This window comes from Triturus cristatus, chromosome 4_1, assembly GCF_964204655.1.
Source record: "Triturus cristatus chromosome 4_1, aTriCri1.1, whole genome shotgun sequence".
Taxonomy (NCBI): domain Eukaryota; kingdom Metazoa; phylum Chordata; class Amphibia; order Caudata; family Salamandridae; genus Triturus; species Triturus cristatus.
Window position 1 is genome coordinate 857405531 of NC_140585.1, and position 22748 is coordinate 857428278.

General features: G+C 44.7%; 1 protein-coding gene and 1 long non-coding RNA gene across 8 annotated transcripts in view; one reads left to right on the forward strand and one right to left on the reverse strand.

Annotated features, from left to right (window-relative positions):
- IL15RA (interleukin 15 receptor subunit alpha) overlaps window positions 1-22748 on the forward strand; it is a 529028-nt gene that overhangs the window by 361737 nt on the left and 144543 nt on the right. For all 6 annotated transcript variants that reach the window (XM_085653561.1, XM_085653558.1, XM_085653562.1 and 3 more), the window contains one exon: window positions 11676-11768. In XM_085653561.1, the coding sequence (XP_085509687.1) occupies window positions 11676-11768 (93 nt within the window). The remainder of the gene's footprint in view (window positions 1-11675; window positions 11769-22748) is intronic.
- Window positions 8429-21091, reverse strand: LOC146855668 (uncharacterized). 2 transcript variants are annotated; one of them, XR_014981367.1, is made up of 4 exons: window positions 20946-21084; window positions 19891-19965; window positions 16799-16966; window positions 8429-8627 (listed from the first exon to the last, which is right to left on the reverse strand). It is a non-coding gene; the product is annotated as an uncharacterized LOC146855668 (long non-coding RNA). The 2 variants fall into 2 exon arrangements; XR_014981366.1 differs by lacking the exon at window positions 19891-19965 and having other exon boundaries at window positions 20946-21091.

Sequence of the window (22748 nt, forward strand, 5' to 3'; positions counted from 1 at the left end):
CAAATAACTGAAATTCCCTGAAAAAAACACGTTAAACTGATGTTATAGTTAGGTGTTGTAATAATATAAAGACTAAAGTTTAAAAACTGAAATTTTTGGGGAATTCACTAGTTATAGTTTACTGTGTAACTATAACTTGCGCCCGCCATGCATTGTTTATATGCTCACATACTACATTACTCATGACCAGTGTTCCCCCTAAGATGCACGAAGATGCACATTTGTGCACCCCCCCAGCTTCCCTCTTCATGTCGTGCAATGAGAGACTCTCACCATGGAGAGTTAAATCTAAGTCATCCATTTGCTTTCCAATATTAAAGACGCGTGTTAGTTTTTCATTTATTTTAAATTTGGCCAGAAACTGCACTTTGAGAATGCCTCCCAGTTTCTGTGTTCGGTGCATTCAAACATAGACCTGCTGCTGCACTTTTTGTCTCCTTGCTTTCACTGTTGACCATTTCTACTGGTTAGGGTCCACAGCTGCTGTATAAAGTAGCCACGAGCCACTTTGTAAAAACTGGACAGAAATTGAGCAAAGTCTATCAATATGAAAAGAATGTACTGTTTATAAATGCAACTTGTATTTGTTCTTCTGATATAATTCCTTTCATGGAAAGGAGAGTCCAGTTTACATGATCTAAACTGACAAAGAGACAGCTGTCACAGTGTTTGTAATTTCCCCTCCCCCAAAATGTTATAAAGATGGTGCTTTGAGATGTTTGGTGGTTCTCAGGGGTTTATCCGGATCTGGTCCTTCCATTTGAGCGATGCATTCCTATTTACATTTTACTTGCTATATATACATAATCTTACATTTCTAATGCCCGCATTACAAATAGCCTGGTAACTGGTGTGATGTTTACCTGAAAGAAACACGTTGGTTAAAGATTCTTTACCTTAGAATTACCCCCAGGCGTCAGACTGGATCTGGAAAGTTTTTTCATCTGCAGGACCTCTGCACGTCGGAAGGTGGCGTCGGTCGGCTCTGCGTCCATCGTCGTGGTCGCCAGGATGATGTTGCGGCACCTACTTAGACACCAACCTCGCGCGCTGACGTCAGTTCTTTCTTTTTCTGAGCCAGCCAGCTCAGATCCGGGAAGAGCGGTACCTCAGTCATTTTTTTGCTAACTTTTTCTCGACTTTTGTCGACTTCTTTTTTTGTGTCTGCGACTCTGAAAAGGTGCACGAGGGATGCCGGGCTTCAAGGCCTGCGGTTCTTGTCATCGCATGATGTCAGTCACGGGTCCGCACCGCGTGTGTCTTTTTTGCATGGAGCTCGACCACGAGCCGAAGTCGTGCTCCGACTACCGGCCGATGGCGCCGAAGGCTTTACGGCAGCGGTCCCGAAAGCTGCTTGAACACCGGCAGTCAGCTGCCGTTCGAGGTCCCGGTCGAGAGGGAGGTCGAGGGACCGGGCGCGGAGCCACCACCATTCCGGTTCCAAATCATCAAAGTCTTCGAGATTCGGGGTCGGGTAAGTCGAAGCATAAGAATAAGTCGAAGAAGCATCGTCGCTCTTCGAATTCTCCTTTGTCGATCAGCCAATCCGACGAGACGCGCGGGTGGTGCCCCTCCCGCGGCTCCGCACGCGGAACCCAAAAGGTCGGCTCTGAGTTTCCCTCCCTTTCCGGGACCCGGAGCGACTACTGCCCGGCTTCATACGTTCTACGAGGTGATGCATGCAGGACTTGGTTGGGGGGCTTAGGTCTTCTCTGACAGCGACTCCGGCGCCGCAGACCCCCCTTGGATCAAGGCCTGGATCCAGATCGGCGCTGGTTGACCTTGTTATGCCTCCACCGGCGTCGCTTCCGACGGCACCACTGCTGCACTCGACGCTGGTCAGCCCCTCGGCCGGCATCGACCCCGGCCTCCATCCTGACGTGGACACGGAGCCGTACCGGCGATGTCTGACACCGGATCCAGCGCCGGGTGGGGTTTTTGTGCCCCTGTTAACTCCTGGGGTCCTTTTTCAACCACAATGGCACCCAGATGATGAGGAGGAGGACTGGGAGTGATCAGGACAGTTGGACAGTGAACAGGACTGGAGAGAGGAACTGGGGGATGCCAGTGGTTTGGACACCTCCCCTGACCTTGGCATGCTGTCTCCTCCTACCGTGGCTACAGAGGAGGGAGCGTCATACACTGTGGTGTTGCTTAGGCGGCTGAGGCTCTCAACCTTGAGCTTCCTACGGTGGCGGTCAGGACTAACCTCCTAACAGAGGTGCTTCAACTGGCTGCAAGCTCTTCGTAGCCCCTGCTGCTGTTTATTGAGGCCCTCACCGACGTCCTTTTGGGCACTAGGTCCAGGCCCAACACGGGGGCTCCCGTGGACAGGATGATTTCCCGACGCCACCGCCCGGCTCCGGGCGACCCCACTTTCCTCTCCCAACATCCACCCCGGAGAGCTTGGTAGTCCAGGCTTCCACTTCCTAGAGCGCTTTCCCTACCGCTCCACCGGAAAGGGAATCCAAGAAGCTGGACCACCTTGGCAAGAAAATGTTCTCTTCTGCCAGCTTAGGACTTGTGGGCTGGACACTGCCGACTCTCTGGGTAGGACCATTTCAACGTCTGTAGTGCTTCATCGCTACGCCTGGATGAGGTCCACTGGCTTTTATGGGGATGTCCAGAACACCTTGATGGACATGCCTTTTGATGGCCGTCGCTGGTGTACCATCACATCGGACAGGTGAGTTTTGCAAATAGTCTGAAGGGGCTATTCCCTCCCCTTCGAGACTACCCCTCCAGCCATGCCACTGAGATACCACCGCATGCCAGAGGATCACCTGGCCCTTCTCCAGCAGAAAGTTACAGCTCTCTTGGCCAAGGGAGCCATTGAGCGCGTTCCTGTCCCAGAAGTAGTCCGTTGATGCTCAGGACTTGTCTGCTCTCGACCCGGAAGACTGGATGGTAGCGTTGGACTTGCAGGACGCTTATTTTCACATTCCCGTCCTGCCGGTCCACAAGCGTTACCTATGGTTCACGGTAGGCCACGAGCACTTTTAGTTTACCGTGCTCCCCTTTGGCCTTACCAGCGCCCCTCGGGTGTTCACGAAAGTGATGGTGGTGGTCGGAGCTTATATTGCACAGATCAGGGATCTCAGTTTTCCTCTATCTCAACGACTGGCTGTTGAAGGCGGGTTCGCCCCAGGCAGTCGTCTCCCACATCAGACTACGGCCGACCTCCTGCATTCGCTGGGGTTCTCCATCTATGTGCCGAAGTCGCACCTGATTCCCTCTCAGAAGCTCCTCTTCATCGGAGTGGTTCTGGGCACGACGCGGTTTCGGGTCTATCTTCCCGAACAGCGAGTACGGGATATTCGGGCTATGATTCCGATCTTTCAGCTTCTATCCCGGGTTTCGTTCAGAATGACTCTAAGGCTGCTGGGCCTCATGGCTGCCTGCATCCTGCTGGTAAATCATGCCAGGTGGCATATACGGGCTCTGCAGTGGGACCTGAAGTTCCAGTGGGCGCAGCTTCAGGGGAATCTTTCTGATTGCGTGCAGATCTCGGAGGGCACTGCACGACAACTGCAGTGGTGGCTCACGAACCAGGATTGGGTCAATGGCAGATCCCTCTCCCTTCCACAACCAGACCACACTGTGGTGACGGACACATCTCTTCTGGGATGTGTCTACATAGGCCACATGGGCCCACATGGAAGAGGCGGAGATCAGAGGCCTCTGGTCTCTGGCGGAGTTCGGGCTTCACACCAACCTTCTGGAGCTCCGAGCGATTCGTCTTGCACTGAAAGCATTCCCTCCCTCTGTCCAGGGAAGAGTAGTGCAGGTGTTCACAGACAACACCACCGCCATGTGGTACTGCAGCAAACAAGGCAGGGTGTGGTCGTGGACCCTATGTCAAGAGGCCCTCCGCCTCTGGAAATGCCTGGAACATCAGGGCATTTCCCAGGTGGTTCAACACCTGGCAGGTTCTCTGAACGCCAGGGAGGACGAACACAGCCGCAGGTGCATGATGGATCACAAATGGTGTCTTCACTCGGAGGTGGTGCAAGGTCTCTTTCGACAGTAGGGAGAGCCTTGGTTACATCTATTCGCCACCGAAGAGAACGTGCAATGTCAGCAATTCTGTGCGGCGGAATTTCCAAGGCGGCACTCGCTAGACAATGCTTTTTTTGCGTCTGTTGTACGCCTTTCCACCTATATCACTTCTGCCCAGAGTGCTGGACAAGATCAGGTGCGACCGGGCCCAAGTCATTCTTGTGGCTCTGGATTGGGCATGAAGAGTCTGGTATCACAAGCTGCTCAACATGGCCATCGATCCTCCGATCGGAATGCCTCTTCTGGAGGATCTTCTGTCGCAGCAGCAAGGGATGGTCCTCCACCCGAACCTGTCCAGTCTCCACCTCCTTGCGTGGAGATTGAGCGGCGGCAGTTGACGTCTTTCGACTGCCTCCCGAAGACTGTGACGTAATCTTGGCAGGCTGGCGTCCCCCCACTAAGACGGTATACACCTGCCAGTGGAACAAATTTGTGGCATGGTGCACAGCAAAGGCTGTGGATCCCCCTTGTGCCCCTCTTTCTGAGGTTCTCCTATTTCTTCTCTCTTTAGCCCAGCATGGCTCTCTGCTCTGGGCACTATTAAGGGCTATCTTGCAGCCATCTCTGCCTGCGGCTGCTGGATCATCTTTCTCTTTTCAAGTCCCCGGTAGGTAACTGTTTCTTAAAAGGTTTAACACATCTTTTTACTCCAATCCCCTTCGTTATGCCTCAGTGGGACTTGAATCTTGTTCTTGTTCTAACTTATTTAATGTGTGCTCCCTTTGAGCCGCTTCATAACTGTCCTTTACATCTTTTGACTCTTAAGACTGCTTTCCTGGTAGCCATCACATCTGCTAGAAGGGTGAGTGAACTCTAGGCCCTTTCTTCAAAACCTCCTTTCCTGTCTGTTCATCCGGACAAGGTGGTTCTCCGGACCCGTCCATCATTACTTCCTAAGGTGGTCACTGCCTTCCACATCGAGCAGACCATTACTTTGCCCACCTTCTTTCTGCCTCTGCATCCTTCGAAGGAGGAAGAGAGGCTCCACAGTCTGGACCCAAAACATGCGCTCTCCTATCTGGATCGCACAAAACAGTTCCGGGTGGATAATCAACTTTTTGTTGGCTACGTTAGCGCAAAGAAAGGTCGGGCTGTGCACAAACGCACCATTTCTCGACGGGTCGTTTTGTGTATTAAGGCTTGTTACTCTCTGGCTAAAAAGGAGCCTCCAGTCGGGCTACGCACCCATTCCACCAGGGTGACGGCAGCCACTACTGCCGTGGGAAGGGGAGTTCCTCTGAATGACATCTGTCAGGCGGCCACGTGGGCAACGCCGCACATGCTCACCAAACACTACTGCCTGGACAACCAAGTCCGGAGAGACGGCTTCTTTGGACATACTGTTCTCCAGGACTTTCTGGTGTGATCTTGGTTCGCAGATCCACCACTGGGGTTGGTATTGCTGGGGTATCTATTCTAAGATAAGGAATCTATAACTAACGTGTTTCTTTCAGATGCACAAGTTACTTACCTTCGGTAACGATGTATCTGTAAGAAACATTAGTTAGTTATAAATTCCTTTCCGCCCCACCCATCCTCCCTGTTCTGCTATCTGATTTCTAGTGTTAAAGACATCCTTTCAGGGCCCTGTTTTGTGCACCAGTGGTCAGTGTCTTGCATGGCTCTGCGTTTATGGCGGGGAAAGTCATGTACAGAACTGACGTCAGCGTGCAAGGGCGGCGTCTAAGTAGCTGCCGATGACAGACGCCAAGCCGACCGACGCCATCTTCCGATGCGCAGAGGTATTGCTGACGAAAAAACGTTCCGGATCCAGTCTGACGCCTGGGTGTAATTCTAAAGTAAGGAATCTATAGATAACAAATGTTTCTTACAGATATATCGTTACCGAAGGTAAGTAACTTGTGCATCGCACCTGATAAAATCCAAGTCCATTGAGTCAAAATGTATTGGGTGCTATGTATACCACCCAATTATGGGTGGTAGGGAATAACATGTGGATTTAGTCTTTGCGATATTAAAATCTACATTTTCTCATACATACCGAGCAGTTTTCTCCTAATAAAATTCATCAGGTTTGACCTGATATTTACCCCAAAACTCATAAGTGCGATAAGTACAATAACAGCAGTTACCACACATATCGCAACGAACTGCCCACACATAATGAGGATGTCAGAGTACTTGCTTTTCTAGATGTGTTTCAGTCGTTTTTTTAATGCAACATACAACTCTTTTATAGTACATACTGTGCACTGATTCCCTTCTAGGTGTCTGGGTATGTTCAACCTGTGGATGGACCATTATGGCATGGCAAGATTGAGACAGCTGTAGTTGAAGCTGAATGGAGTACGAGTTTCTCATAATTCCTGTCAATGGGCTATGGTGTTCAGACTACATGATCATCCAATTCGTGGGCTTTCTGCAAAGCATACAAGGCAATGTTCCCATAAGTGGCAGCTGAAATTTACATTTTATGTGAAAGTGTGTAAAGGAGGCACACAGCTGTTAAAATACTGACAGTGAGAACAGAAATGAAAATGCTCTGTGGGCGAGAGAGAGTGTGTGAGTGAAATAGAGAGGGCATTGTGAAGGACATGTGATGTAAGTAACTACTTGATGGACAGAGTGACAAAACAATAATGAAGTAGAATTAGGTGATGTGTGAGAGATGCGACTCAAGGAATTCAGAAATATATGCAAAGAATAAGCGCATATGTGACTAACATTCTGAGAGATGGCAGTAGAAAGTGGTATGAAGGCGAGAGCAGGAGGGAATGAAACACTTTAAAGATCACTACCCCTTCCATTGATCTTAATAATGTTTAATTGAAGCTAATAATTTCAGAATTGAAATATATTCAATTTTTATTATTTAAAACAAAATCATTGTTGTTGCTCATTTATCAGATACTGCTAACAAGCATTGATAAAGAAAATAGTTCTAGCTTCCTTTAGGTGTATCTTGTTGGTTGACATTTCTGGATACATAAGCAGAAAACGTGTGGCACAGTACCCACATTCTGGTGTGGTGGCACACTGTGTTAAGCACAGTATTTTAGTTCACATGTTTTGAGTCACACTCCTTTAATTAAAGAGGCTGCCCTTCTTGGAAAAAAATCCTAGTTACGCTTCTTAGGCAATGTCCCCTTCAGAGACCCACCCCCACTTTTTTTCTTCCCACTTAACGCTCTGGTGGTTCTGTATCCTGTCGGTCTTTCAGCTAAACATATCATACTAAAATCTTCAAGTCCTTCCCTGTGGGAGTAACTCTATGCAATGTAAACTAGTAATTTGCAGCAATTGAGTGTACTATACCACTGCATTTACACTATAGAACAAATCTTAAGTAGACCACAACCATTTTCTGGGATTTGCGGTTCCATACTAGAAAGGGCTAGGGGCTCAGCCACCCCCTTCACTCTAGGTCTGTATTGGTTTGAAATCACTTTAAAACATGCTGTCTGACCTCACCTAAACGATCTTGTATCTGAATAAGGAGCACAGATTCTCTTCCAAATTTACTTTTCTTCAATCTGCCTCAGGGGTAAGGAATAACATCCCAACACAGGAACCCCTTCGAAGGCTCTTTAGACTTTTCACCTTCAGCTATGTGTGAGTGGGGGACAAAAGTGTCCTCTGGTTATAGGATAAGATCCTGCATCATCTGTTCACTTTGATTAGTACTCTTTGTAGGCTAGTGAAAACTAGCTTACTGAAGTGATGTGATGCACCATTTGAAACCCCACTGCCTACAATTGATTTTAGATGTTAGTTCCATGAAAGAGGGCCCAAGTAATTTTCTGAGAAATTATGACAGATTCGCTTTCATAATGAGTTATAAAGGAAGCCCTTCAAATTGACCAAGTTTTGACATGTATTACTACTTTGTCATAGTGTGTTAAAACATCCAATAGTCATATTCAGTTTAAATTTAATTGTGTGTGTATTTATATTTAAATAACCGTACCCAGTGTGTAAGCACACCACCATAAAAAATCAATTTTAAACCTATTGAGGTAATTCAGTAACCTAAGCACACTTTATTAAAATAAAATTTTATATACAAAACCCAGGATCAAATCCTGCCAACATCGACTCAACCCCTCATCCATTCTAAAGTTGAGAGAACCACCACCACTGAATTAGGTAATTTTCAGAGCTGTTATTAACAAAACAACAAAATGTAAAACTGTGGTAGCAAGTTATTTATCAAAGTTATTATTACTGGATCAAGAATGTTCAGCATGACCACACAGAACTGATCTGAATGAAGTGCTTGTTGGCCACAATCAGAAAGTGTATGCTTATATGTTTTCAAATTGTTATTCTTGAATTATTTTAGAAGGGTGATTCTCCAATGAACATTCAAAGAGAATCTTGATTTCATTAAAGACAACAGAGGCTAACATTATGCAATAACCTTTTATTGCTGCCCCAACATGCAACCCTTCAAAGAACATTACACAGATACACCATAAAGCATTAAATCCATTTTAGAATGTTCAAACAGTATATATGTCCAAGACACACAATCATATTCCTCTTTCACGCTGCGATGAAACACAAGATTTCCTTCATCTTGAACCAAAACTTCTATTGCGAGTGATCTGCAAATAAAAATATATATTAATCAACAAATGTCTTTGTACACAAAAAAACATGTCTTAATACATGTTAACTACTAACTTCTTCTTATTCATACTTTCAAATAAAACATTTAACTTATTTCATCATATAATGGGAGAGGAGGGTGGGATAATGTTCGCCTCTTTTGTCTTTAATGAAATCAAGATTTTCTTTACGAGACCGGATGCTACGATTATGCATGTTTGAAACCATCCAGGGCCAGAATGTTCACATGCTCCACAGATCTTATATAGAATTTTGCAAAAGTGTTAGCATTTGACTTGTCTGCCCCTTCAAAACTCTGTGAGAGAGCCACCTGCACAGAATACTTTCTAAGCTATTGCACCTCCAAACCTTGAAAGATCTACTCCTGCTTCTTTCATAACTGTTCTTACCCATCTAGACAATGTATCTGTTGAAACTGCTCTATAAGGATTTACATAGGACAGTAATAACAGTTCCTCTCCATCTGCTCTCAATTCAAATGATTTCTTTTCATATACCTTCATGCAATTTACTACACATAACTTGACACATTCATGAAAATAAGGGAAGAAAATAGTATCAGACATGCTCTTAGTTGTTTTCCAAACATCAAAGTGTAAACCCTCAAGAGAATAATAACCATTCGAAATCTCCAAGGCTTTAACATCTGAAACTCTTCTGAAACAAATTAAACAAAGTAAAGTTGCTAGCTTCAGAGATATCCGTTTCGGAGAAAGATACTTATTGCTTATCCATGATGTTATCACTTTAAAGAATAATCCTACATCCCATAACGAATCATCACAAGCTTTAGGAGGTCTCCTAAGCTTAATTCCTTTAATCACTCCCTTATCAATGGATCACTTCCTAATGCAAAATTGTTTATTAAAGCATGTCCCACTGACACAGCTTACCCATAGCAGTTAACTGCCCTGTAAGAGAGACCAGAATTGAACAAATATGCCAGATAGTTTGCTATTTCTGCTGCAGGAGCCTCCACTAGAACCAGATACATTTCCATGCACCATCTACACCATTTCTTACATACTGCCTTGTATCTTTTTCTGGTGCCCGGAGCCCAGGACTCATCCAATAAATCTTAAGTGTTTCCTGAAAGGCTTAAATATCTGCTGGTACCCCTGAAATCTTCCAAACAAGAAGGTTCATACTCCCTTCTAAAATCAAAGGGTGCTCCTCTCCCTCAGAATCTACCACAAGACCCAAAGTAACAGGAACCACACGGGCATTTCTATTGCAAGTTCCATTACATCTGGGAACCAAACCTGAGAGAACTCCAATATGGAGTTACCAGAATGATTCTGCATCTCTCTGTCCAAATCTTCGTTACCACTCCCCATACTGGAGGAAAAACAAACTCCTTCTCTTCCCCACTCCTTAAGAAAGGTGTTTACTACCCTTGCCCCAGGATTCGGTCTCCAACTAAAGTGCCTGGATGTTTGATAGGTAATGCAGCTCTCAAACAAATCCTCCTTAATTGGTCCCTATAACCTCTGGATCATTTTGAAAATATTTGGGTTCAACTTCCAGTCGCTGAAATCCCTGAGCTTCTGGAATTCCAATCGGCTCTCACATTCTCCTGACCTGGAATGTATTCTGCTTTCAAAATGTTGTATTCCCAACAAAAGTACCAAACTGCCAATCTTTTTGATATCAAACTGTGCATTCGATATATGTATGAAACAGCTGTAAAATTGTCTAAACGAATCAAGGCTACACTGCTTGACAATAGATTTCTGAAATTCATCAGTGCATTCAAACCAGTTAACATTTCTAAAAAATGTATGTATAGCAATTGTTCCTAAGTGGACCATTCCCCACCCCCTCACCCCCCCGGCAATGTTTCTATCTTGTTCAAACATGCTCCTCAACTAAAATTGCTGGCATCTGACTCCAAGACAAACTCTGGAACATTTCCAAAAATGTCTTTGGCATTCCAGATCTCCAGATTGTCTAACCACTATGCTAGATCCTCCCGAGCATACACTAATTATGAAATTCGGTCTACATGCCACAAACCTTTTCTCAATTCCAAAGCCTTCAGTCTCTGAAGAGCTCTGTAATGCAATGGACCTGGGGGTATGGCTTGAATGGACAAAGATAGTAGTTTCAAGCATCGTTCTATCCTTTTTCTGGGACCTTTTCCAAACTTAATTAGGAATGTTTTAAGTACTGGGTGAAGATCATGGGTTGTGTAGGTTTTGTTCCCAGTAGATGGCCTTAGGCACTCTGCCACATGATCCATGGGCTACCATTCTGAGCTCCAAGGATGCTTTATCGTATTAGGGTCAAACATATCGCCCATAAAGGATCTTTTAATCCTTTTGATGTCAGTGTGCGATCCAAATCCTCATCAAGGCTTTCCAATACCTTCTTGTGGTTCAAAAAATGACATTGGTAATTTGTAACATTAGCAACTAGAGCTGCAGACTCTGAGCCAGCCCTCACCCTGGGAGCAGCGCATGGCAGGCTGTAATTCTAGCTTTAGGTTTGTGCCTATTATGCCACATGATTACTAGTGCGGCGGCTCCTCCTTGGCAGGACAGGCGCTATTATGCGTGACTTAGCATTTCAGTGTGGTGATGTGGATCACCACACTGAAATGTGTTAGTCTAACGCCTGATGCGCGGTACTTGGCAGAGCTGTGGATTCCTATATACAGCACCAGGAAGCCTTAGTTCATTGTATAGGTCAGAGAGGAAAAATGGTCACGCTAGCTTTTTGAAGTGCCAGTCAACATATGCTGTTTTATAGATCAAAACAAATAAAAGCATTACAATCACCAGTTATTTTTCACTCCGACAGCACAAAAATGAGAACTGTACCAAATGGGTTCTTGTGTGTAATTGCTCCTACAAATGGTAAAGCATCTTTGCTGGATTATCACCATAAAGTTACATTAATGATATAAATTTGTGTTTATGTTCCACCACTATTGAGTTTCACTATATATTTTGCACTAGATACATTTTACAAATACAATGTTTTCTTCTTTTTAAATGGATATTTCATTTTTTCTTCTCCAGGGGATCCATCACTGCCACCTCCCCCAGCTACATTCACAACCAAGAGGACGACATCAAGCACTGCTCCAGAGCCACACAGCACCACTTATCAAGGTATAATGAGGGATTGATGTAACACTTCCCTAAAATAATTCATCTAATGTGATCTACAAGTACAAGGTACTCCAGTTAAAGCGGGGGACCGTCTGACCCAGATCTTATTTTTTAAAAGCGTAAGAAATCCTCGCTACGGAATACGTTTTTTCAGTGCATCTTACCTTTGATTTTAATTGTTGAGGGAGATGTTGTCTTTTGAATCCCTGTCATTCAGTTGAGTGAAAATGTTTGATTGTACTATAGTGGCTCAGACTTAATTCAAGTAGAGTGTATGCATGAGTTTGGTGGGAATCTGTCTGTGCAGCTTGGTGCATGTCTGTGCCCCCTAAGAGAGATAGGAGGAGTGCTTAGTCACACAGCTGTTCAGTTGACATAGTAAAAATAGAGTTTATGCTCCTTTATATGAATATATTCGTTGTAAATTGCACTGAAGAAAACATAGGGCTCATTTCAAAAACAGGAAATGCCACAACCCAAGGCTGTGTATAATAAAATGGGTATCTTGTTTGTGAGTCAAAGCCAGAAATGGTGAGGTGGTTTGTACCTGTGGACATTGAGGTGCTACATGAAGAGGTGAGCCTGTGGCTCCTTTCTGAAACTCCAAGAGTGGGGTGGAAACATGATGTGCAGAGGGATGTTAATTCAAAACCTCAGAGCATACATAGAGGTCTAAGTTTTAGCCTTACACTGCATTACATATTTTGAGTCTGGTTTTCTTTTTTGGCTTCTTGTGTTGCTTCTACCAGGTGTAATTAGTTATTCCTTTTGGTTTTTAAGATTATGTGATATTGAAAGGAAAGCTATCGAAGGTCCTTCTTGATATAGGTGGCATGTCTGTATTATTTCTGTCCTATTTGATCTATGAAATGGTAGCTTGTAGGATTCCAGGGTGATTTCACTGATGCAGGCAAGACAGTAGAAGGGGTTTCAGTTACAGTTGCCTACTGCTGGTGCATTGCTCGCTCCATGTCTCGGTTGAAGATGACTGACAAAGGAAAAATCGGTGGAATACATCATTGAAAAAAGTAAACGATTTATTGGTCGATTAAGGGATAGAAAAACACTTAATTACTCTGATAAATCATTCTGTCTGACCTCCTTCTCATACGTGTTCTGTAAATTCCAAATATCATCTGAGGGTGACATGGGGTTAAATCCTCAGTAACTGAAAATAGGAGAAGAACTTACCTAATATTCTAACTCTTTGTAGCAACTAATCCCTAATATCCAACTTCGGAAAACTGGCTGTGAGTAAGGTTAAGAACCTACTAACCTGACTGTGTGTTAGTTTTAATCTGGAATGGCAGAGTAGAAATCCTGAATAACCATGAAGGTGAGATTATATTCCCTATCATTTAATTCTAAGTCATGTTAGTCAAATAACATACTGCCTACATGGGTGTAAATCCCAAATAACTAACCAGGTGATGTCACCATTAATAGAGTTTGGTTGATGTTTAATCTTCAATAATCCATTTTTAGTGGGGTTGTATTGCCCACAGTGACCACGTTTTAAGTGAATACTCCAATCACCAACTAGCCACGAGGTTCGAGCTCAAATATCTATCTGTCCCATGATACAACTTGTTGGAAATTATTCCAAAGAACGCAACTGTTTGATATGAGTCTGAATTAAGTGATTTGGGGTGGAGTTTACTATCCAGTAAGCAAATATGTGTGGATCTAATTCCACAGTAGCGGGCCCCTGTGTTAGTATTCCACTGTGCAGTGTTTATATCTAAAATGACTGCAGACAGGGCTAATTACTTAGAAAACAAAAAGGGGGCTGGACATTTTGACCCTTATGCCACCATGTGTACAAAATGCAGGAGTGGGTCTGAAAAAAATAACTGACTTATATTACACATGGGTGTAATTTAATGGTAGTAGTTGCCGCCCTGTGTTGCTCTTGAGACCCCGGTTTCTATTTATTAGCCCCTGTGCTTTACCCAATCTATTAGGGGAAATTATTTGGGGGGTTTTTTCACAGCTGACTATCTCTGCCTGTTATCAATAGTTGCTGTCATTTCAAATTTTCCGTGAAAGTAATTTCAGCTACAATGCTGGTTTCCGGGTGAGTGAATCCTAACTGCCAAAAAGGTGGCTTGGGGAGGAGGGAATTTGAACTGGGTGTGCAGTGTCACTCCTGCTATCCTTGTGATTTTAATGAAATGACATCACTGGTGATAGATAGGGCAACGCAGAAGTTGTTTGCTGTCAGTACACTGTGTGTGGGGAATTGAGGAGACCACCTTAAATATGCATTGGTGTTTACTGAAATGGTGCATTGACATTTATTTTTTACACCAAGCATAACCCCCTCTTTTGTGTTCTGCAGGCAGAATTAGGGAGAAACTATTAAATGTTGACATCTAAAGAAGTGTGTGCTGCTTGAATGAAAGCCAGGTCACAGCAGTCTAACCTTCATCCACCTGGGGGATGGGAGTAGCTTCTGGAAGCACGGTAGGTCCTAGAAGGACCTAAAGTTTCACTACCTTGAATGCCACACCTACGGAAATTGTAGTAAGACAAAGAAACATATTGTTAAACTCGATGAGCAGTTTACCACTATTGTCAACCTTAGACCAACATTAGGGTTTATGACTGGAAAACTAGAGAAAAGGGTATAAAGTTAGTAAAATTAAAATGCAGCTCAAAATAAATTATTGAAATCCCATCAGATAAAATCTGCAAAAAAAATAAAGTGAAGCAGAGAAATCAGAGCAATTCCAAGCAGAATCTCGTGACTATCTTTTTAAATATTGAAACTCTGATTTTGCACCTAATGCAACAAAGCCCTTGGAAATGAGGGCGACTCCCTTCTTACCTTCCGTCTAGCCTTGACTCTGTTAGCAAAGGACTTTAGAATGATCATTTCTAACCAGCTAGGACAATAAGGATGTCTGTTGGGTTCCCTCCTGAAACATTATTTGCTATTTCTCTTAATTGAAACATTGTTTTTTCCTGCCAAAGAGCCAGAAAAATGTTTTCTCACTTCAAGAGAGAAGCCATGTTGAATGCTGTTTCGTTTCCTGAGGGCCTATGCAGGGCAGGCACCTGAACACTTAGCACTTCAAAACAACTTAAAAGTGGACTTTAGTTACTAAGTGGCAAATTTGTCAAAACAAGAAAATATGATTTTGATTCCTTTTGGGAAAATTTTTGACTTTGAATTTGTAGGAAAAACTATAGACCAGGGGTCACCAACCTTTTCTGTTCTGAGAGCTACTTCTGTTTAATGAAACGCATTGAGAGATACTAATATTATTAGTGTTGTATCATTTTTATATGTATATTAATTCAACCAAGCTAAAACTTTCTAATTCAATAAACTGGGCTGCACACAGGTGAGCTACTCAGAGGTAGCTCACAAGCTACTGACTGGAGGCCCCTGCTATAGACCATTACTAGACTTCGTGGTGCTGTGTTATGTTTGCATGATCAGTAGAATTGTCTGTATCAAAACGCTTTTTTAACTTCAGGTATACAAGATGTCCATGTTGTTTCTAAGACAACTAGTCATCTGGTCTTTCTGCTGTTGATATTTCAGCTCTGTACGTGGCTCACTGCATTGCATGCACGTGCTATTCTCTGGGATTTGGTTGTTGCACATATCTAAATAACCAACATATTATCTATCTTCAGTGGTACTTAGGAGCATGCCCTTCCTACCATCAGTTGTCTGATCTCCCACTGCTCTTGTGGAAGTGATTTGCCACAACTGCTCTACGATTTGGTGGTACTTGTCCAGAGTCAGTAATTCAGGCATCCCACCCCCCACTCTTAGTATTGACCCACTTTTCACAATGTGCAGAGGTATTTCACCTTCCTTTCCCTTACCAGAGAGAGAATTGTTGCTGCATTATGATCTCCCTTAGAATCCAGTTCCCAGGTTGCAAAGTGTGTGAAATGCTGCAGCTCAGCTACTGCTAAAACTCCACGCTGTGCATCTATCTCGCTAGGGCCACAATCTTTCCACTGGCTGCAGAGGTTCCAAGCAATTAACTTCATGCGTTAAACCTTTTGCATTGATCCTCCATTTTGTAAGCATTAAGTGCCTATTACTCTCCCAACTGCTTCTATTGGTGTAGCATCACACATGTAAGAGTGATATACGGTCTCTCCGTGGTCTGCTTGTTGGTATGGTAGGATGTGGGATGATACTAGAGCTATTGAACATCACCTATTGTTCCGTCACAGCCTTTAGACCTATATGTGCTCATAATGACCCTCCCCTGTCACACCTTCTCAGTTTTACACACATTTCAGACACAGGATGGCAAGATCCCTGTTTAGTAAATATCTTGCTTAAAACATAAGTATTTTCATAACAACCTGCACTCAGAGGTAGTGCTGCAGGATGGACTATTTAATGATGCGGTCTAATTAATACAAATTTCTGTAAGTGCGCTTTCATATCCCTCTGGGCAGCGGTCTAATGTGCTTTGCCTTGCAATGAAATATGAGTGCACGTGGTATGGTGACTTAAAAATTGTGCTGACTGCTAGGACCAGTAGGGTCTGAGGGGACATTGGGGGAGGAGGAAAAAACATCTCAGTGGGAGGCCAAGTTGTGTTGAAAAGTGACGGGGTCTCGATGGATTATGATTGTTTCACAGGCCTTGCACGGAGGCATGATTGTTGCATTGTCTTTGAAAATTATTTAATTTTATATCCATATCTCTTGCTTTCCAAATTTGTACAGAAAATGTGTGCAGAAATGTAATAATCCTGATGCTGTATAATCTGAGTATGTTCCTCCTTTACGTTTCTAGCCCATCCCTACCCTCCTTTGTCATCTTTGCTTCCCACCTTTCAGTTCCTTCTTTCATAATCATTAAGGTCAGAAACATGTAAGGCAGTCACAGCCTCTGAAACAGGCGTACATATTTAGATATTGCAGGCTCCTGAGATGTTCTATACCCTTTGTTTGAAGGGATGACATTAGATGAGCCAGCAGACCCAGGTACGTGTCAAGGTACAGTAGCTTAGTGGTATCTTCACAGAACAATACTATGAAATACTCACCATGGAAGCAGGTGGCATGGAACTCCCTTCTTGCCATGTGAGAGGTCAAAACCAGTCATTGTAACTGACCAGATTATGATTTCTACCCTGAATGTAAAATAACTTCTTATTCTTCTTAATCCAAATTCCCTTGGCTGAGAAGGGGGGTTGAATTTAGTTGCAAGATTCCTATTAATAAAAAATAGAATATAAAGGAAACAAAAAGTACAAGCAACTAACAATCCCAGATTACTTCACTAGTGCCTCTGTGTTATAAAATAAACATTCACATTTGCAAGGTATGGATTATATTAAAACCACCTAGTGTGACCCAGCAAAAACTTCCAAAGGCCAACAGTCTTAAGTCTCAGAAGTCCCAGCCCCTCTCTGCTCCAGAGCTCTGCCTTAAGAGATCACCCAGTTTGCATGCAACCTTTCAGAACCTAGTTTTTTTTAAATTTTGCAATTAGGAAGAAAAAGGATAGGGGATTATTACATCCATCCACAATTCACAACGGTACTCATATTATTACAATTACATATGTCAAACTTTACAATATATGTCTTTCCATTGTGATCATGTCTCAGTACATTCCATTTCAAGTATCAAATGTGATATACACTGCAAACAAGTTACCTATATATAAAACAAGGAAGAAACTAAACTCCCACCCCCCACGTACTTGGTTAGATAAGTCCATAGCACATTATGCATACATCATATACTTTGGGCGCTCTGATCAGAGTTGGGACTTAAAAGTATTGTTCTGAACGTCAGGGCATAGATGGAGTATATCCAGTTACTTACAATCCACCTGGTCCACCAGTGGCGCCCCCAATATTGGTTTTGTAGACAGGCCCATACTTTCTGTCTGTGCATCCTAATATCCCATGGTCATTTCCCTGTGTTGCGCTATATGTAAACATAAATGGAGAACACTCCTAATCTGGTTGTGGGTCGAACGCCTTAAAAGCTTCCAGTAGTGCGTTCCATTCCAAGGAAATGGTGTCTTTCGTAACCCTCTATACTCTTCCCTCCCACATCTAATACCATCCTTTCTCCAGGCATGTATACTGGGCGGTGTTGATGACTTCCACCGTCTCGTAATGAGCCGTTTTGCTAATAACAATAGTAATAACAATAGTAAATCAGCAAATCTCGTCTGTACTTTCTGTGATTTGGGCCTACGGTAAACCCCAAGCATGCAACTTTCAATAGTTCCCAGTCTTGTACCTCCAATCACCTGATTAATGTCCCCGATTATGCGCGGACAGTACCCAGATAGAGTTGGGCACGCCCAAATCATATGTGTCAGTGGTGCATCTGGTTCTATGCAACTGGGGCATTGTGCCGGTACTCCCGGGCACATCTCATGTAACCTATGCAGTGTAAGGTATGCCCTGTGTAAAATCATATATTTAATGAATTTTAATCTTGTGTTCCTAGATACTTCTTTTAGGGTAGGCCAGCATTTCCTCTCACTCCTTATCCGGGAGTTTTTTACCTAGCTCCTGCTCCCACTTACTCCTTAATGGGATGAGAGGTATAGCTGCAAGCGTATGCGTTCCTCTATACAGCCATCTAATTAAGTGTCTTCCAATACCCATCAGGTGTAGGGTGTGTACCATTCCATGAGTTGGTGGCTCTACATTTTCTGGAACCATTGCTTTCTAACCCACCACATCATATGTGCATGAAGTAGGATTCAGAACCTAGTCAATAGTTTTGGCAGACATAGTACGAATTAAGTAACACTTTTGCCCCTTAACATTGCCAAGGAATGATCCTCCCTTAATGAACTGGAGTGAGGTAGTGGGCTCCAGTGCAATCAATCAATCAATCAGGGGTTGGTAACGCGCAACTACTCACCTGTAAGGGTCTCAAGATTCTGGGGAAGAAGGGGGGTGGCTCCGTTGAGTGCTGGGGTCATCCCTTCAAACCAAAATGCTGATGCAACAGCCTGATTTGGTGGTAACTCAAAATCCTTGAGTTTCTGGAGGACAATATGGAGTAGTGTTAATTAGCTGCATGTCCTACACTATACTGTCCATCCGGTGGTTTGATTCTACTCAATATACAGTTTCCTCCGAAAACTGGTAGAATATTAGTTTCCAATAAACTCTAATTCAGGCCTGAGTGCATACAAAACCTGACTGAAACTGGGTGTCCGTGATGTGATGTATTAACGATGTATACAAAAAAGGGGGACGTGGGGGGGCCTTTCTCCACTCAAGCAAGAGTGGGAGGTCCAGCATATAAAGGTGGCCCCAATCGGAGTACTTAACAAAGTGGAAATATGCTGATCCTCTAGAGTCAGAAAATTAAAGGTATACAGAGTCAGGAAAGAAAGGATAACCATGCGCCCTTCACGGGTTAGCGTTGGCAATTTGTATGTTTGATTTTAATGCCCTCACACACCCTTGCAGGTGTCATGCTTCATCATTTGGGCTGCTCCTCGTTGGGTCGGCGGTGCAATACCAACGGGCACCCTAAATAGGGGCACTTTATCGGAGATCTTCTATCCAACAGCCGTGCGGTGAAGTGCAGGTGTGGGGCCAGAACTGTGTAGACGTGGTGAAGTGATTTAAAATAGGGTTGGGAGTACCTTTGGGAAAATCTTTATTCTGGGGGTCTCCTACCCTACATAAAAACAATAAACAAGGCACTCGCCTGAGTGTAATATCTCGCGCAGTGGTGTCCTTGTTAGCAAGTGTGGGTCAACATGTTTCTCGCTTTTAGTTATCTGCACTAGCGATTCTTCAGGACCGATACAATAAAAAACTATCTACAACTAGCATCTGTGGTATTCAATGATACTCACAATAAAAGTGTCAATTGCTTAATGTACCTGTTAAAACCTGGATCTACCTGTTGAGGGAAATGAAAACAGGCATCATTTAGACTGAGGTAGTACATAACAACCATTGATACGATCTTAGCAGTGACTCTGACTCCTGTTTGTTAACGTATGTGAAGTGAACGCTCTTGCTTGTGAGGACGTCTAAAAACAACAGATTTAAAACACGTGGTGATTCTCCGCAGTGAACTATTGTGACTTGATGTGCCTGTGGTAGAACATTGATGTAGCAGAAATGCATTGGACTGAACTCACCCAATTAGTATAATCCCCAGGCTTCAGCAGTGCCCGGTGAAACACGCATATGGCTTTGCTCCTATGTATGTTGGACTGGATGGGAGATAATATAGAAACATATAATAAACAAATTCATCTTACAACAAACCTATTTGTCTCCATCACAGTTGATTTGTTAACTATAAGGTTTCACTCAACTGTGGTGGTGGTTGTTAGTCTAGTTACAGTCAATAGTCACTGATCTCTCACACACATATATTAGCTATTGTTTTCCTTGTGATAAAAAATGGGCAACTATTATTCATGTTGGTTATCTATGAGTCATTGTATCTTTATTCGTACATGCCTAAACATGGTAATTGAGTTACATGCTTCAGACAGAAAATTGCTAATATTTTGGTACGGTGTGTGGTGTAACATTGGCGGTTATGAACGCTTTATCAAATGGTGTTTAATTGTGTATTTACATTCATTACACTGTGGGGGCGTTATCTCTCCTATGTTAATGCCGCGTGTAAGTATCAAGGTACATTTCTGTTGGTGCAGCGTTACAGTTCGAATAGAATGTAAATACTAATGCTTGCTTGTTTAAACTCGCTCATTCTTGGTAGAAGTCTTATCACCCTCAATGCCAGTGCCATAATTTGTTGTTGTGCCATAATAAAGTTTGCACGCATCTGTAATGTTAGTTCGAAGGTGTTGTTGCGGTAACACCGTTGCAGGGTAGGCCAGTAATCTATCAAGAAGTATAGTTGTTTTCGCTGTGATGTGTATTATCGTTCTAGTGGGTGTCGCCTATTCAAGACCACTCCAGTTACAAGTATGTCTAACAAATGCGTAAAGATCCGGCATCAAAAACAATGAGTGGCGTGATGCTCAGGCTACTTGAACACAATGACGTATAAAGTGGCAAGCAGGTATCTTAAACTCACGGTTTTGGCACAATATGCTCCAGTATCAAGTATGTCTCACATATGCGTAAAGATCTGACATCAAAAACAATGAGCGGCGCGAAGCTCAGGCTACTTGAACACAATGACGTATAAAGTGGCAAGCAGGTATCTTAAACTCACAGTTTTGGCACAATATGCTCCTTCCACGACCTGCCCTATTCACCGGGTCCGGGAGGTGGCGGGAGCGTTTGACCGTGGTCGTTTTGCCTCGTCAAAAGTCACGTGATGGTGGGTGTGGCTCACCTCGTCTCACTGTGGAGATGAGAACGGTGGCCATCTTGGAATGGTCTGGGTTGATATTCCGAGAAGGATCAGTGTGTATTGTAATGTGTGTCAAAAAAGATCGCGCTCATCAGTTAATACACTAGGTTAATGTTAGGTATTTCGCTAAGAGAGGGGAGATGGTGATTACTGTTGACTAATTAATTCTTGTATTTCGTCTGCAGAGACCTGAATAGACCTAGTTCCATAAGGACTGAAACGGTGGCCATTATTAATTGGTCGAGTACTTATTATTGTTTTAAGACAGCTATCAGGTTCTCACAGGTGGTTGTGATTAAAGCGGACTAGGTAGAAAAGGTATCGATGGATGAATCAAATGAATGGATTAAGGTATGAATCATCGATGTGTGTTTTGCCGCTGCCCGCGTCCCAAGCAATGGGACATCAGCAGGGCAGCATTCTAGTGGCCGCCCGTCGGAGCCTTCCCCCCCTTGCTGCCTCGCGCGCGAGGCCTACGCCCACTTGGGAAAAACCCCCTATCGCGTGGAGCTGGAGGCGGGCCGGGGGGGGCGGGGGGGCGGGGGGGGGCACGGCTTACCACCCTTCTTAGTGGGCTCTCTCGCCCAGTTCCTCCTCTGTCTCCTGCGCGCCGCACCAGCCTGGACACGCGTTCACGTCGGTACTTGGATCGGCCCCCCACCTCCCCGCGTCGTCGTGCCTTCCGGGAGATCTTTACGCCGGTGAGTCTTGCTAACCTCTCCCACCCCGGCCCTGTCCCTGGGCATGACCAGGCGGACGGGGCCCTGTGGCCCGGATGGCCATGGGTGTGGGGGGCGCAAGCAGTGGCCCGTGTCCCTGCGGGCAATACGGGGATGGGTTGGGTGTCAGGGCGCGATTGCGGGGTGGCAGAGCGAGTGGGGGGCCGCTCGGGGACCGGGTCATGCGGAATGTTGCGAGTGTTTGCGCCGGGGCTAGACACGTGCCTCCGGTGCCGTCGTGTGTGTCGCGTCGCCCGGCGAGGGGAGGGTGCTGCCCCCCCCCCCCCGCCCCGCGGCATGTGGGGGACATCATGGCGGGAATCGCATGTTTGTACCTCTACGCGTTGTGGGATTTCATTATTGAGCCCTCGGGGTCACCCCCCCCCCCCCCCCCCCCTGGCATCGAAGGGGTTGGTTCGCGGTGGTGTGGACAACCGTGTACGGTTACTGGGCGCATGTAGTACGGGTTTCTACGAACACCTGCCAAAGTTTGAGTGTAGCGCCCTCCCGTTTAGAAGCATTTCGAGTAGAGCGGATGTGGGGAGCGGGCGGCGCATCGGCGCGGCGGAATTTGGGGTCAAACGTCGCGGTGGGGGGTAGGATGAGAGCCAATGGTACGAGGCCCAGCTGATGCTTGCGAGGGAAAGAGGGTTCCTTGTGGAGCGCGCGTACACGTGTTCGATTCTCAAGCCCCCTGTGTTTGCTTTCGCGGCGAGGATACCGTAGCCTGATTGCAGCTGTATCCGGCTCTGGAGCTGGGGGGGCAGGGTTCGAGGCGACCCGCGGCGTTGGCTCAGTTATGTAAGTGTCTTTTGCACGAGGTCTACTTCGGGAATCCATTTTGCAGGGCCTCAGTTTTCGGGCGAGGGCAGTGGGCCTAACGGCTGAGGCGATCGCCCTCGAACCAGGTTCGAGTCGCGGCTATGACGCTTAACATCCTGTG